The sequence below is a fragment of the Protobothrops mucrosquamatus genome, unplaced genomic scaffold (assembly GCF_001527695.2).
Source record: "Protobothrops mucrosquamatus isolate PMUCROS unplaced genomic scaffold, P.Mucros_1.0 scaffold2025, whole genome shotgun sequence".
Classification (NCBI taxonomy): domain Eukaryota; kingdom Metazoa; phylum Chordata; class Lepidosauria; order Squamata; family Viperidae; genus Protobothrops; species Protobothrops mucrosquamatus.
Window position 1 is genome coordinate 1 of NW_015388136.1, and position 16,333 is coordinate 16,333.

Genomic DNA, 16,333 nt, shown 5'->3' on the forward strand with positions numbered 1-16,333 from the left:
ATGGAAAATGGTGGAAATTTAGTGGAAAGTATGCTCCATTCATTTGTAAATGTGAAAAGAGCATCACTTCCAAAAAAATAGTTGGTGAGTTGGGATAAAAAAGCCCATTGTCTACTGGGCAACAGGCTCCCCCCCTTCCATTTTTGTTTCAGCAGAGTAACCTTCCCCCAAGACAAGTCAATAGAACGATTGCACAATTTCCCTGCATATAGGAGAAAATGTGACCTCTTTCTAACTGTATTCTCTATAAATGTTATGTTTCTGTGTTCTCTTTTCTCTGTGACTTTTCCCAGTGTGTTCATGTACTGCTTTTCTTTCTGTAGGTTTTTTGCATGTGCACATGTGTGACAAAATAATTATTGCAAAGTTTTGTCCCCATTTGATGCTGAATGTTTGGAAGAGTCTTGAATCAAACTGAATGCCACAAGCCAGCTGTTTAGTTGTTTGCTGTGACAGAGATTCCAGCTACAAATGAAAAGTCCAACGTTTTACGAGGAGAGTTTTTTAGCTACCCTTTTAAAATCGCATGCTTTCTTCTATGGGTGACAATTTTAGGTTGTCATCAGAGCACAGTTGGGACTGATGTGACGAGGAACAATATACCATGAAATCTTGCCCTTTTATCTTCTTCACAAATTATATTATTTTCTTGTTTATTTCAACTGCTGCTGAACTCTGTTCACTCTAATCCATTCATTTCTTTCAGTCAGTATAGGTTTTTTTTCCAATTGTAAATAAAATGAAATAGTTTCCTTTCCCTGTGCTTTTCCTCAGAGGAACCTATGAATTACATCGATGAATCTGACAGACCTCCAAAAATCTGGAAGTCAAAATATGTTCACTAACTGATGTAAAATGGGGCAGAACTGGTGACAGCTGAAAATCAGTTGCATAATACATACAAAAGTCAAAACTTAATCTGGATCAATACGTGACATTCGTTAGTTTCCGGAAGAAGAGGAACAGCACAAGACTGAAGAAACAAGGCCACATTTACAAGACCTTTTCGATATGAATTGTTTGCACCGCAATGTCACTAAGCCCCTTCCTTAACCTGAAGCCAATGAAATAGATACAACTTGTTCTAACCAGCTGGCCTTACCTGTATTTGGATTTGTCACATAATGATTCAAGGCACTGGTAAAATGCAGATGCCTCCACTCCATCGGCTAGACTGCACTCACTGAGAGCTTGACGCGAACGATGCTGCCCAGAAGACGACGTAGNCTGTTCAAATACAAAGATATGTTGTAAAAATCACTTATCAACGTACTATAAGGCTATGGTGCTATATAAAAGACTGCATTAACTGTGTAGCTAATTAATTCTATTCTATTCTAGTTATATATTGTACTTTGAGAATGTTTTACTGTTTCCAGCGCTCATATGAATATGCGATGACCAATATAAATATGCAGCTTACTTGCTAATTTAGTTGCTATATGACATGAAAATCACACAAAGATTATCAAAGCTATCTCAAAGAGCCTATAGATTCTATTCTTTAGACTAGGGTTTCAATTATGTAGAATTGTTATTCTGTGAAGAAGAATAAAAGTCAAGGCCACCCAAATGTATGTATGTATGTATGTATCTATCTATGTATGTATACACACACACACACACACACACACACACAAGTTCTATCTATATATACATACAAGCTCTAGTAAGCAGCCCAGTGTGTTTTAATGCAACTTCAGGTATGGTGGTCAAAAGAGATATGAGCAAAGAAACTGGCTGAAAATATTCTCCCTCAGGCTGCAAAATTTTCCTGTTATTTACTCCCAGAGTCTACATATAAACAAAGTTTTTTAACCATCCTGATCAGCTATGCAAAGATGTAGATTCCACTCTGAGTGTTTTGCATGTATGCATATTGGTGGGTGACCTGAAAAAACTGTTGAATTTGGATAACAACAGAAATGGTTTCCAAGGGTACTAGCGTGCATGCTTGGAACCTACAAAAGTGTATCTATGAAACAGATAGGTGACATTTTAATGTGAATTTGAAAGTTGGATAATCTCCAAGGATGAAGCATATTATAAATTATTGCTTTTTATTTTCCTTTCTCTGAACTCCAGAATAGCATAATCTCCCTCATACAGATGACATGATTGTAGAGAGAAAGATGACTTGAGGAAAGGGTTATTAATAGCCGTACAATTGAACCTTGTTTTGAGAGAGAAGTAACAGAGAAACTTGTCTTAGGAGCTGCAATGAAATAAGCTATTTAGCACAAGGCCCTCTCTGACATCATAATAAACATTTGCACACGATCATAATTATTACATTTTACTCTTAAATGAAAAACATTTATAATAACTGCCCTTTGCTTTCATTTAGTTCTCAACAGAGGCAAAACTGTACCTCAGAATAAAAGAGCTGAATTTCCTACACAAGCCTAAGTACCTCTTAGATAAAAACTGTCAGCTGGCTTAGCAAGACAAAATTCTATAGTATATTTTGTCCTAATGCTATATATCACAAAAGTTATTTGCTTCTTCCATTTCATTTTTTCTTACTTATTCACAAATTACCCAACCAAGGATTCTAAAGTAGCAAATAAAGCAAATGAGTTTTAGAGATAATAGGTTTTATAAATTTAGTTGAGTAGATTGGATTGCTTCAATAGGTTTTATTATAATTTTATACACTATGTTAAATTAATTACTTTGACATTTATTATACATACATGGATATTTGCTGTTCTATCCCTGTCTCTCTCTCTGTCTCTCTTATACTGGTTATTGACCATAATTTTCAATACTGAAATTTCCTATATGCAGTAGCCTTTTCTGAATAATGTGCATAGAGTTTATCTTATGTGTAGAAACTGTCTATGTATTTGCAACTCAAGGTGCTGGGTAGCCATCAACAGCTTTCAAGCATTTCTGAATGCTGACTGATGAAAATCTTGTAAACAAGTTTTAGGAGGATTTGCTCTACCGTGGAACCAGGTAACATAGCTTGGGGATACCTCTGAGAAGCGTTCAAGGTTTTCTAACTTTAAGCACTGTGGGAAAATGGTGCCAAAACTTGTCAGCTTTGCTTCCAACATCTCCCCATGTAAGCAGGCTCTCCAATCTCCAATCTTCCTTAGATTTACCAGAGAAGTCCCCAAAGGGATGAACAAAATAAGAATCCAATCTACACTCAAGACCATAGCAATGAGGAGCCCGGTGGAATCAGCACATATAGAAATGCTAGGGATAGGGTATGCTTACAAAAACTCACTTCCCAACTATAGCTTGGAATCTGAAATATTGTAATAGAACTCCGATATTTATGGAGACAGAACTCCTTATTGACAAAGACTACATTTTATTTGCTTAGAATGATTTATCAACATTTTTCACCTCCTCTTCAGTTTACATACATACATTACTCCAGGGTAGTCAACCTTGGCTCTTTTATGACTTAGCTGGCTCAGGAATTCTGGGAGTTGAAGTCCACGAGTCATAAAAGAGCCAAGGTTGACTACCCCTGCATTACTCCAATCTAGACCATCCTAATGTTACCTATATAGAATTACCATCCTTGAATTCATGCAAACATCAGCCATCACAGTGGTTGTAGAGTTGGCCTGGGGCTTACAAAGATTAACACTGCATGGGAAAGGCCAGGTGAGTTTGTTTAATCATATCATAATGATCTTTTATCAGGAGCAGTGGCTGTCCTTCATTACTGATCTCAGTATGAAGTCTGACATAACTTACAAAGTCTGTAAACAGTCTTAGAGAGCTTGTTCACTGACCTGCTATTAAAAGCATTCAGGTTAGTAATACCAGCAAAGCCTTTTCAATTACTATTCCACTCTCATAATGTTTTCACTTAAGTAATTCTGTTGGGGTAGATATTCACACATAGCTTTTTTTTTTAATCTTTAGTATATGTTTTTCTCTATGTTGTTATCTGTTATTTTTAAAGGTATTTTTATTGCAACTGCTTATTAAGACTTGCTCTAAAAGGCATGGTGGGAATATATTAATTAAAGATACTCATAAGCACGACCTGATCCAGCATGAAAAATGTGTGAAATAATCCTCTTGCTCAGATATACAGAACAATGCTTGACATACAGATTTCTGACAGCACAGTTTTTATTATAGAGCAAAACTGTCTGGACAACTGTCTGTTCCCAGTACTATGCTATCTGATCTGTCCGATTACATTAATCACAAATGTAATAAAGTGGGATAGACTTGCCTGAGTAGTAAAACTGGATCTGGAAGGCAAACAGGAAGTCTGAAAAAGACATCAAACAGTCCACAGCATCATCCATTAAAACAATCCTGGAATCAAGAAGGAGAGAGCTTAGCAACAGCCAATGTGATGTACAGCAGAGATACAGAGCATTGGAAGTGAAGCAGAAATGTTCAAAACTGATAAAAGGAGTCACATTTTGTTCTATATATCTCCAAATCACTCCCAGAATCTGTTGTATTAAGCCTATCAAGTTTCTTCTTAATGCTTTAAGACAATCAAAGGGAAAACCAGAAACCTTTCAAATGATATTTTGTTATTATGGCATTGTTGTTAGTATTCTTTTATTATTCCTAAAAAGTACCACTAAAAGCTGATGGAAGCAGTTTATTTGTTTGTTTGTTCATCCAACTAGCATTTTGGAATGGGATTCTACAATAGCAATTCCCTTGCCCCAACAGTCTGGTTCCCATGTTCTCTATAATTAGCAAGTTCTAAACCAGTGGTTCTCAACCTTTTTAATGCCGCGAACCCAACCGGTCGTAAGTCGAGGACTAAACCGGTCGTACGTTGAGGACTAAACCGGTCGTACGTCGAGGACTAAACCGGTCGTAAGTCGAGGACTACCCAACCGGTCGTAAGTCGAGGACTTTCCCTGCCCGGGAGCGCCGTGCATGCGTGGTTCCGCCCCCTGCGCCGGCCAAGGCGTAGCTGGCAAGCGGCAGAGACGGAGCAGGCCGACCACCAGCTGGCCCAGCCCAAGGGAGGTAAGGCACCCGCCGGAAAAGGAGAAAAAATGGCGGACAAAAAAAAATGGCGGACAGCCTTGCTTGGTGACCCCCATGAAATGGTCGATCGACCCCAAATGGGTCCCGACCCACAGGTTGAGAACCACTGTTCTAAACCATCTTCAAAGACAGTTCTTCATATGCATTGCATTGCAATAGTCCACTTGATCTGGCATATTAATGACATCTCATCCTAAACTAATAGATGACTTCTACCAGTAGTTTTAGATGTATGTTAAACAACACAAGGGAATGAATTGAATCCTGTAGCATCCCACAGTGGACGACCACGAGCTTGCCCACTCACCCTCCATAATGAGCAACTGGAAGCACCCACAAGTAGGAATGGAACCATTGCAAAATGGTGCATTGTACTCTCAGATATTCAGGTGGCCCAGAAAGATACCATGATTAATAGCATTAAAAACTGCCAAGATGACTTATAGAGCAAGGAGGGTATACTCCCTCCATCCAGGTCCAAATGCAGTAGAGTGATCAGTGCTATTTCTGCCTTCTTGATTCTTGAAGCCTAACCACCCACAAGTCTTCTCTCTTGCCCAGAAAAATCCTAGGCTACACCCAACATTGTGTGAAAAAGTCCACTTACATTATTTTTCCCTGCTCCTCCTTTCTGCTACAGCTCAAGATTTGCTTCCCAAACCTGCCCTGTATGATTCCCAAATTCTGCAGATATTTACCATGCAATAAATAAATAAATCTGCAGCTACTCATCAATTTTCTCCAACACACTTCACATATCTATTCCTAAAATGAAAGTCATTCAAAAAAGCAATCTAAAGTTTTGAAAACTAGATTTTCAAGAAGACTATAGTTATCCTTATGAGCAGAGAATAACAATCTGTATTTCCTATTGCTTGTGTGTTACTCTAATAAAATAAATTCATTTAAAAGTGAACTAAATTCTGAAGAGACAAATGAGAAAATACTTGTTTCTTGCATTTGGAAAAGAAGCAATAGTCTAATATAAAGGGTCCAACTAAAATAAGATTACAACTACAAATATCTCCCCTGTGCTGTTTTAATCTGGATTAATGCTAATTGGCAAAGCAAAACTTTACTGTCTTAATTTATATCCTATTCCAACAGTATTAATCCTACAAAACCTTATAAAAGCAAAGCCTGGAATACTCTTACAAAAACTTCACAGAACACTTGGATGACAAAGCATCAATTAGGGGGAGGAAGAAATTACTATGCCAGTGATGGCGAACCTTTTAGAGACCGAATGCCCAAACTTCAATCCAAAACCCACTTATGTATTGCCGGGTGCTGGGTGGGCGTGGCTGCCGGGTGGGTGTGGCCTGGGTGGGTGCTGCCGGGTGGGTGTGGTCATGGCAGACGGGTGGGCGTGGCCAGGGTGGGCATGGCCAGCTCGATGTTGCTCCTGGGGAGGGACGCCTGTGGGGGCTGGGCAGGGTTGGGGGAGATCCAGGGGTCTCTGGCGGGTGGGGCAGTGGGCAGGAAGCTGGTTCTGCAGGTTGAGGCGAGGCAGGGTGGGGGTGCCATGTCGCAGGGCAAGGCGAGGCAGGGGCCAGGGTGGCTGCTGCCTGACACCATCGGCCCACACACACAAAGGCCAGCAAGCGCATGGGTGCTGGGATGCATCCGGCCATGTGGGACCTCGGCAAGTTAGCGGGCGGCTGGTTGAAGAGGATGGTTGCCATCTCCGGGGCATGGCGCGAGTGCCCACAGAGAGGGCTCCGAGTGCCGCCTCTGGCACGCATGCCATAGGTTCGCCACCACTGTACTATGCCATTAATTTGCCAGCATTGTTTGGATAGGTCAAATGAAGCATACAGAATATGTCAATGTCACAGGAAAGAAAGGAATTACTTACTGTAGATACCTTAGATACTTAACTATTTGGGATGTCCAATTGTTTCTCTTTCTTTCTTAAACTCCTTGAAACCCACCTTTTCCCAAGATTTAGTCTCTCAACCGATACTGTAAGATTGTAATGTAACCAACTTTTAGGTATGCTAACTAAATCACTTGTCTAATCTTTCTTTCCTATGTTCACCTGCCCGGCTGTTCCTTAGTCCCCCCCCAATAGCTAATCATTGAGCATTGGCTATGCAACTCTGAATGAGCTACACCATAATGCTGTGATAAATAATACTCAAAAGATGCATGCTCCTAGTGTTTATTACTCATATGACACAATTGTACATCATTAATAGATATACAGTACACTGTGTATTTCAGTGTCAGATGTCTCTTACAAACCAAAAATAATCTACGTTTTTGTAGTAAAAACTGTTTCTAGACTATAAATCATAGAACCAGTGACATAAATGAAGGCTCTTGTCCTTTTAGGATATATACTTTTCTTCTGATTCTTCAGACAATATGTTTAAAAGATTTTGTTATAATTTTCTGCAATGTATTTTAATACATTGTACTGTATTCAGATTCTCTTTATAGGAATCTTGATTTTAAATCTGAAAGATATGCTATTAGAGACTATTATCCTATAATATGTAATAGTAGGGTCCCCTCACATAAGCCTCTAAAGCCAAAACGATTGGCTGTTTTCCTGTAACTGCAGTTCTTCCGATGGATCTGTGCATGACCCTTCATTTAGGAAAATTCTAAAGCTGACAAAGCTGACAACATAATGGGACTTCATCCACTCCAGCACCTGGCTTCACCAAGTAATGCAAAGCTCTTGGAACCCACATAGTGCCTTGAAAGAGTAAAATATGAGGTTACTCAAGAAGGACTTGAAAAACCACAATTACAAGAAAACAATTTATAATTCTTTGTAGTTTCTAAGCATTCCATATATGTATAACAATAAGTTCAGAAACTGACAAATTTACATCCTTGCCACCTGGAAATTTCTCACTTATTAAGAGAGCAGCCTTCTTGCCAAATATTGAAAAAGTCCCCACCTAAACGAGCCGGGAAACAAGATCCTAAAACAAGAGCAACCCAGTTGCCGAGATTTCTGTAGCTTTTTATATTTTCTTTCAATAAATCTTGTTAAAAGAAATTCTGGGAGAATCTTGCTTTTAGTTAAAGTGGGCTTGGCAATCGAGAATACTGCAGTTTACATACAGCATGAGGCTAACAAACATCTAGACCAGGGGTAGGCAANCAATGAAGGATCTGCTGCATATCATCTGAGAGAAGAAAGTCAGAAGAATTATGACCTGAGCCAGATGGAAATCAGTCACTGCCTTTGGCAGGAAAGCGGCATCTGCTAAGAAGTTTGTCTCTAAGTTGGATGACAGTTAGATCAGTGTGTAAAGTACAAGGGTTCACTGATGTGACATCATAAAGAATTAACTGTTGAAAGAAGAAACACTTTAATAGTAAACAACATTAAAACAATAGTTATCATGATTTCAATTATAAGAAAGTTGAACTAGTTTAGAACTCAAATGGGGGTAAAATAATCAAAATCCAAGAATGAATTTACCTCTGCACCAGGGATATAGGTTCTCTAAAGTTGAACCAAAAAGCTGTGGAAAATCTTACTATTTCTGGGCAACAAAATTAAAAAAAAGAAATTGTTATAATGTATGCTGAAAGAAGATAAACTCTGTTTCAGAAACAATAAAATTTGTTGAAGGACATAAATAGAGTAGTTGAAAGACTTTCCATGGAAAGGTAAGGTAACCATTTGAAAAATAACTCACATAATCTTATAAGAACAGCTCCAAACTTCCTAAAGGCATCCATTTTCCTTGTGTATCAGGTATTACATAACTAAGAAGTGAGACTCTAGGCTACTAGATACAGCAGGGGTCTTCAAACTTGGCCCTTTTATGACTTGTGGACTTCAATTCCCATAATTCCTCAGCCAGGCACGCTGGCTGAGGAATTCTGGGAGTTGAAGTCCACAAGTCATAAAAGGGCCAAGTTTGAAGACCCCTGAGATACAGGATCTGAACATCGTCTCCTAACAGGAAGTCATTGTGAAGGGAGAGAAAGTGAAAACATGTGTTTGTCATCTGAAGGAAACTGGTGAACCTGATGTCATAAAGATGCACCAAGGTTGTTTAGAACAAATCTTGGCAATAATTTGGTGAGCCAAAAAGTAAGCATGTGAAGCACAAAAGTGAGCTCCCATTTAAAATTTTGTGAAAAATTATTTGCATCTTCCAGGATTTTCTGAGTTTTATATATCTGCAAAGAATATTGTCAGATTTGCATACAGACCTACTTATATATAAATAGTATATAAAAAATCAGCAAACTTTAGTGCTTATTTTATTTATTTATTTCATAGATAACCATTCAACATATGATGAGCCAGTGTAAAAAAAGTTATTCCTATCTTCAGTTCAATATTTAAGATGGATGTGGCTCAGCACTGCTCAGTATAAATCTCATATATTTTGGCCTCTCATCCCAGAGAAGTCACTACAATACAGATACTATAATCATATCATGCCTCACTTAAAAGAGCAACTGAAGACTGTATTCATGCTTATTAGTCTGGATAACATTACAAACCCATCTCTGAGGCTCCACTGACTTATAGCTGGAGCTGTAGTCCTGAAATGTAAAAGATATAGAATAACCGTGAGTCTCCCTGAGTTATAATTTTTTCAAAACTCTCCAAGAGACCATCATAAAATCATGCAAGACATCACGAAGTAGCAGAGGGTAGAAACTGGATTACATATAGTCCTCAACTTAAGACTCTTCATTTAATGACCCTTCACAATTACAATTGCACTGAAAAAGGCGACAACCAGTCGTTGCACTTGTGACCATCACAGCATCAATGTGGTCACAATTTGGACACTTGGCAATTGGTATAAATTTATAATGGTTGCAGCATCCCAGGGTCATGTGATCACCATTTGCAAATTTTCCTAGGCCTTCTGACAAGCAAGGTCAATAAGGGAAGCCAGATTCATTTATTGGCCAGGTAATTCACTTAACAACCATGTAATCTGTTTAATGGCCACAGTAAAAAAGGTAATAAAATCAGACCTAATTCCCTTAATGAAATAAATAAGGACGTGATTTCCAACCATCATCACAACAAATATAAATAAATTTACTAACTCTTCACCCCCTATAAAGTTACAAACAGATACTGTATCTCTTCATCCCATATCCCATCCCTTTTCTATAGGCAAATCTAGAAAACATCAACTTTTTGATCCCGGTGTCATCCAAAAGTCCATAAAGGGTTGCAAAAAAATAAATAAATTCTTATTTAAGTATGAAAACTGCTGAACTGTATTATAACAAAACTTAGTGTATTTGCCTAAACAAACAGTTCTGATGTTCTCATGGCCAAAATATAATCAGTGTCTGTGATTATTGTTAAAATGAATAACATGAAGATCCTTGCTTTATTGAGCATGATTTGGAATTACAGTATCTTTAAACTCCTGAGAATCTTCATTGGCTTTGCAGCAGAACAGTTAATAGAGGTAGCTTGACAAAACTAAGTAGAGGGGGGAGGAGGTGGAAGAGTTACAGGACATATCTAACACACACACACACACACACACACACACACATGCCACCACTCAGAGTAGCTCAGCTCAGTGAGGCAGATTCAAGCATGCAGAGCAGCTTGAATTAATTACTGCAAAGAAGAAAGGCTAAGGCTAAGAGGGTCCCCAGGAGAAAAGCTACTATTTAATACAAAACCCTTTGAAGATGTCAAACTGCTTCTGTTTTATTTATTATGTCCCAGAAGCCTTCTCCTGCTGCTGTCTGCTAGCAGATTCAGTTCTTATTCTCATTACTAACCACATTACAGAGGTGGTCAACGGTCACAGCAAGGAGATGGTTTTGAAGCTGGCACGGAGAGCATCTTCCATCTCCCAGGCAATAAAATATAGCCATTGGCATCTTCAAGCCCTGGAAACACTAAAAGCGATTGGCTGAATTCTGTATCACATTTTTTTTTTTTTGCCTTTTAGACAGCTCCTAATAAAGCAAGAAGCATCGAAGACAGACATAAGATGTCAAGAGTGAAACATGGGCAGCTGCCAATTGTTACGAATATTTCCATTTCTAGAATAATGGAAAGGCGAAGAACATGGAATGCACAGAGAACTTTTCTGTATTTCTATATATTGACCTCAATGACAAATGGTCAGGCTTTTGACAAGGGAATGGGTATCAGTCTACTCTACCCCACAATTCTAAAGAGTTGTAAAATATTAATAGAGAAGTAAAATTTGGTGCAATTAAGTGACAACAAATTAAGTTACGCAAGAAAATTATTCTGTCCTGGAAAAGTACAGTATTCAGTTGGAAACAGGTACACTTTACTTCCCCAAGACTTTGTACTCTACTTGCGCCAGAGGAATTGTTGAGGATTGTTATTTGTAGGAGAAGGAATGGCGGAACTTGGGAATGGAATAAAAAGAGGGATCAGCCTAGAATAGTTAGCCACGAGCAAACTAAGTCCAACCCCCCCTTGAGAGCCATTGACCCTGATCTAACTCTAGCCAGGTGTTGATCATTAGTTGAGAAGATTCCTGTGTGCAGGCTTTTAGCAATAAATCAGAATAATTGAACCTTCGTGTGTCTTTCATGCCTGACACATTTCCTCAAATGACTGTATAACAATGGAGTACTGCACTGCCTTGTTTATAGATTCCCTAAAGTACTGTGCTGAGGGAGAATCTTAATGCAGGGACTCAAGTAAAAAGTATGATCCTAATTTAGAGCAAAATCCCCTTGAAGAGGAAAGAGAAGGCATGAGTTCTTCAAAATACGGGTGTCTCATGTAGTAAGAAAGTAGATCCTTCTCTTAGCATATTTTAATAATTCATTTCATAAAAAGAATGAAAATTAAAATTTTCATTTCATTTCATCTTTAGGTGGAGCCAATGATATATATCCTTGAGCATGATTGTTTAACCAGCTTGTTCTCTTATGGTAGTAAAACCTAGTTTATATTTTGTTATCTTCTGTACTGTAATCCTACACATTGAATGTTTTTGCTGAAAGTCAAGGCAAACTGTATCTATTGTTTTCCTATGGTCAATTAAGGTAGTTACTCTATCCCAAATGGAGAATGGATATTTTTGGTAAGATTTAATCTTGATAAACCCATGCCAAGCATATTTTTCCTAATGCTCACAAACCAATAGCTTAATAATTTCCTCCAGCATTTTGACAAGTATCACTAGAAATCCAATAATACTTTATTCCCAGAGCTTGAGATCTATGTGGGACAGAGTAAAGGAACATAGGTGCAATTGTGTTATTGAAGCTTTAAGGGTGTGCAATTAGGAAGGGGGAGAACTTATTTTTTTGACAAACTCCTCTTATGGATACCGGTGCCCACATCGTTTTGAAATTAGGAGATTGACTGGCCCAAAGTCACCCAGCTGGATTTCATTCCTAAGGCAGGCCTAACGCTCACAGTCTCCTGGTTTCTAGGCCAGCACCTTCAGCACCACACCAAACTGGCTCGCATATTTCATGTGCAGCTATGATGCAAATCCCCCTCCCTCTCTCTTTTTAGTATTTTCAATCTCAAAGGTCTTTGTCCCAAAGTTTCCACTGCCTTTAGCTCTTTAACCAGTTCTTCTGTACTGATTAGGATCAGATCTATGATGAACAATATCAAATGTGGAAAAAAGTTATGGTTCAGAATTTCACTTTCATAAGCCTCTAATTAAATCATAGTCCACCTTTCCTTTAATAAGCTACCTAGAGATGAAAAGGTATGTCATTCTACTTTGCTGTTGTCTTTCCTCTTACTTATTTGAATAGTGTTACTGTTATTCAATCTCTTTCTTTCTTATTGCTTGTTATTAATACATAGCAACAGCTCCTGGAAGAGCTTGCTGCATTGCAGAATCATCTGTCTGCAGTTTCAAGGATACCAAAAAAATACGGTGACTTATAAACAATGTCTGTAAAAATCATACTCCCTGGTGGATTGTGCTTTCCAGTGTGTGCTGCCACTGAATTTATAACCCCTCAAAAATCAACTAAGATCCTGTCAGAGGACTTAAAAAAAAAGTATACGATGAACACAGTATGCATACAAAGAAGAAATTGCTTGAAAAAAATGATTCCCCAATTTAATCTTTTTTCCAGCTGGGGAAGTTTATGGGTCATCAGTCAAGATGAAATAGAACCTTTGATAGAAAAGTAGACAAGCACATAAGAATATCAAATGGTACAGATGAAGAAAACCAGGGCAAGACAGCTTCAGACTAAGGTAATATCAAAGAACTTCTTTTACTAGCTTAGTCGACAAAAGCAAAGCTCTCAACTCGAAAGAGTAAAGGCAATGATATCATCCCCACCTGAGTCTGGGTGCCTCAGAGACACATATCTCAATATACTCTCACACCTGGTATTCCAAAATTCTTAAATCCCCTGTAAGCACACCCACACAAGCATAGAAACAGAAAGCCTGCCCCCTCAACAAAGCTTAATAATTTTGGAAAAGGTTTGCAAATTATTTTTTTTAAAAGCAGCCATACATCCATGTTTTTAATTTAGACTTGTAGTCAAGTTAATGGAAGTTATTAGCCAATTTTGCAATTATTAGTGGCAATCCTTCTTCATTCATTCCCACAAACAGTTTGGCAGAGCTAGGTTGAAAAATAAGTGACTCCCATTTTAAATTCAGTTGCTCTGTTAGAACATTTTATATGCCAACTCTGAAGAATCTCATAAATATAGCTCCTGCTTAAGCCAGTTGTTGATATAATCAACATATGAATTTTTAAAAGATATGTTAATAAGAGTCTAAAAGATTGTGGAAAAGTAGTCATTTTCTCCAAATCTATTGTGGGAATCAAAAGGTGCATCCTTTTGTGGTAGACCTATGTCTCTACCACATTTTAAAAAGCAGACTTTCAAACATGATTTGAGGAGATTTGTATTTCAGTGGAGACTTACTGATGAGTTCTCCATAAGAAAAGTGGCAAAGACTAAAAGACCCCCTAAGAGATAGCTGGAGCTTTATGAATTATGTTTCATACTGCCAAATATTAACCACCCAAGGCATAAAAACATAAATCCACGGTTATGAATCCATAAGCCAATCATCACAGCAGAAACATTAAAAGAATGAAATAAAATTTTAAATAATCATTGCTGGTCTAATGCAATCATCTTATGTTCATAAAGAATGTAATACATCGCCTACTGGCAAGTTATACTAAAGCAGGGGTCTTCAAACTTGCCCCTTTTATGACTTGTGGACTTCAACTGGCTTCAACACGCTGGCTGAGGAATTCTGGAAGTTGAAGTCCACAAAAATGTGGGTTAGACAGCATCACCCCCAGATGGATTTGTAGCTGGTTGACCGGCTGTACTTAGCGTGTGGTCTTCAATGGAACTGCATCTACATGGAGGGAAGTGTGTAGTGGGGTGCCCCAGTGCTCTGTTCTAGGCCCAGTGCTCTTCAACATCTTCATCAATGATTTGGACGAGGGGATAGATGGGGATCGCATCAAAGTTGCAGATGACACCAAGCTGGCAGGAATAGCCAACACACCAGAAGATAGGCTTAAGACACAGGAGGATCTGGACAGACTTGAACACTGGGCGCTATCTAATAAAATGAAATTCAGTGGTGAAAAAAGTAAGGTTCTACATTTAGGCAAGAAAAACCAAATGTACAGATATAGTATAGGTGGTACCTTGCTCAATAGTAGTAACTGTGAGAGGGATCTCGGAGTCCTAGTGGACAATCACTTAAATATGAGCCAGTGTTTAATGTAGCCAGATCTAGGGGAGACCTCTTCAACAATGTCTGCTTGACTGCCTCTTTTAAGGTACCTAATGTCATGGTTCCGACAGATGAAACTCTCCAAAGAACTTCAAGGCATTGTTTACCTTAAAGAATCTTTATTTTGAGTAGCATAGCTTTGGCACTGGTATAATCGAAGCCAAAAACTAATTTCCCCTCCTCTGAGCACATAGTATCACAGCACAATTCCCTCCTCCAATTAACAGTCATAAATCACATTCCCCAATTAGTTTGAAGCCAGTTCTCCAGCCCACCAATTTCTTATCAGCTCTGGTTACAATAACCTTGTTTCCCACACTGGGTCCAGTGTTGTTATGTCTATCTTGACTCTCGCCCATATTTCCCCTCCCAGCATCATCTAACTCTAAAAGCAAAAGGTAAAAGATGGCCACATTTCCATTTGTTGTCAATGCAAAAACATCCGATGTTAGCAGCGTTGACACCTAGTATAACCAACCCTCCTAGATAGTCATAGTCATTTACCGATCTAATCACTCAATCCCTGTCCCCTAGTGAAAGGACCCAAAAGGAGCATACATTTAAGTCACAGGCTAAAGCACCCTTCTTTATCAGAGTTCATGAGCTGAAATGAATTTTATATCACTGAACAAGACTTTGCTCCATTTACAATTTCAGATACTGGCCAGGTATAGAAAAAACACCAATAATTTGAATGACTTTATCAGCAAAACACTACGCAGATTGGCAGATCTTTCTGCCTATCTCTCCCCAGTAGGAGCAGGCCATCTTTTTTTTTTTTATAAAAAGTTTTTTATTAATAAAACAGTTAAAACAAAAAAAGGACATAATGTGTCGTTCCAGTATATATAATCCTAACAATTTGTTCCTTGTCATACATATTATTTATAATCTCTATATATACATATTTTCCTATATAATACAGTCTCAAATTTGTTTCTCTATATACTAGCATACAATTTTATATACCACAATCTTAACACTAACTTAAAACCCGAACAGTTCTCCTTGACTCGTACCAGCAATAAAATTTGTCCCAGATTTCAAAATAGTCCATTTCTGTCTTGTCCTTTAATTCCATAGTAAGCCTATCCATATCAGCACACGATAAGATTTTATATAGAATCTCTTCTTCTGTTGGAATTTCTTTATTTCTCCAGTTTTGTGTGTAGGCCAATCTGGCAGCCGTGAAAATATGTAACATTAAATAAAGTGCCCCTTTTATCGTATTTCTGCGTGGTAATACCTAGTAAGAGGAGTTCTGGTTTTAACTCTACCTCTGTCATTAGTATTTCTTCTAGCCATTTTTTAACCTTGTTCCAAAAGTCACGGAGCAGGCCATCTTAACTAGCACTGCTGAACAACAAAACCAATGATACAATAAGAGAAATAGCGGTACTTCACTGGCCTGATCTTTACACTGTAAGCTCTTATTTTTATTTATTTATTTATTTATATTTGAATTTATATCCCGCCCTTCTCCCGTAGGACTCAGGGCGGCTGACAATCTATTTAAAATACATACAAAACAATACAAATTTAAAATTAATTAAAAGGAATATTAAATATTTGTCGAATTTAAAATATAATTAAAACCCCCCTAAAAATTACCCTAGGCCAGTCCTGCAAGCT

At 38.1% G+C, this 16,333-nt stretch overlaps 1 protein-coding gene across 1 annotated transcript in view; it reads right to left on the reverse strand.

The window, feature by feature from the left end:
- Positions 1-1,048: 1,048 nt before the first annotated feature.
- The window catches only part of LOC107294628 (UPF0705 protein C11orf49 homolog), a gene marked incomplete in the record, with an annotated part of 143,728 nt that continues 128,443 nt past the window's right edge, over positions 1,049-16,333 (reverse strand). The window contains 2 exon segments of the mRNA XM_015823877.1: positions 1,049-1,226; positions 4,211-4,296. Of these exon segments, the coding sequence (XP_015679363.1) occupies positions 1,099-1,226; positions 4,211-4,296 (214 nt within the window).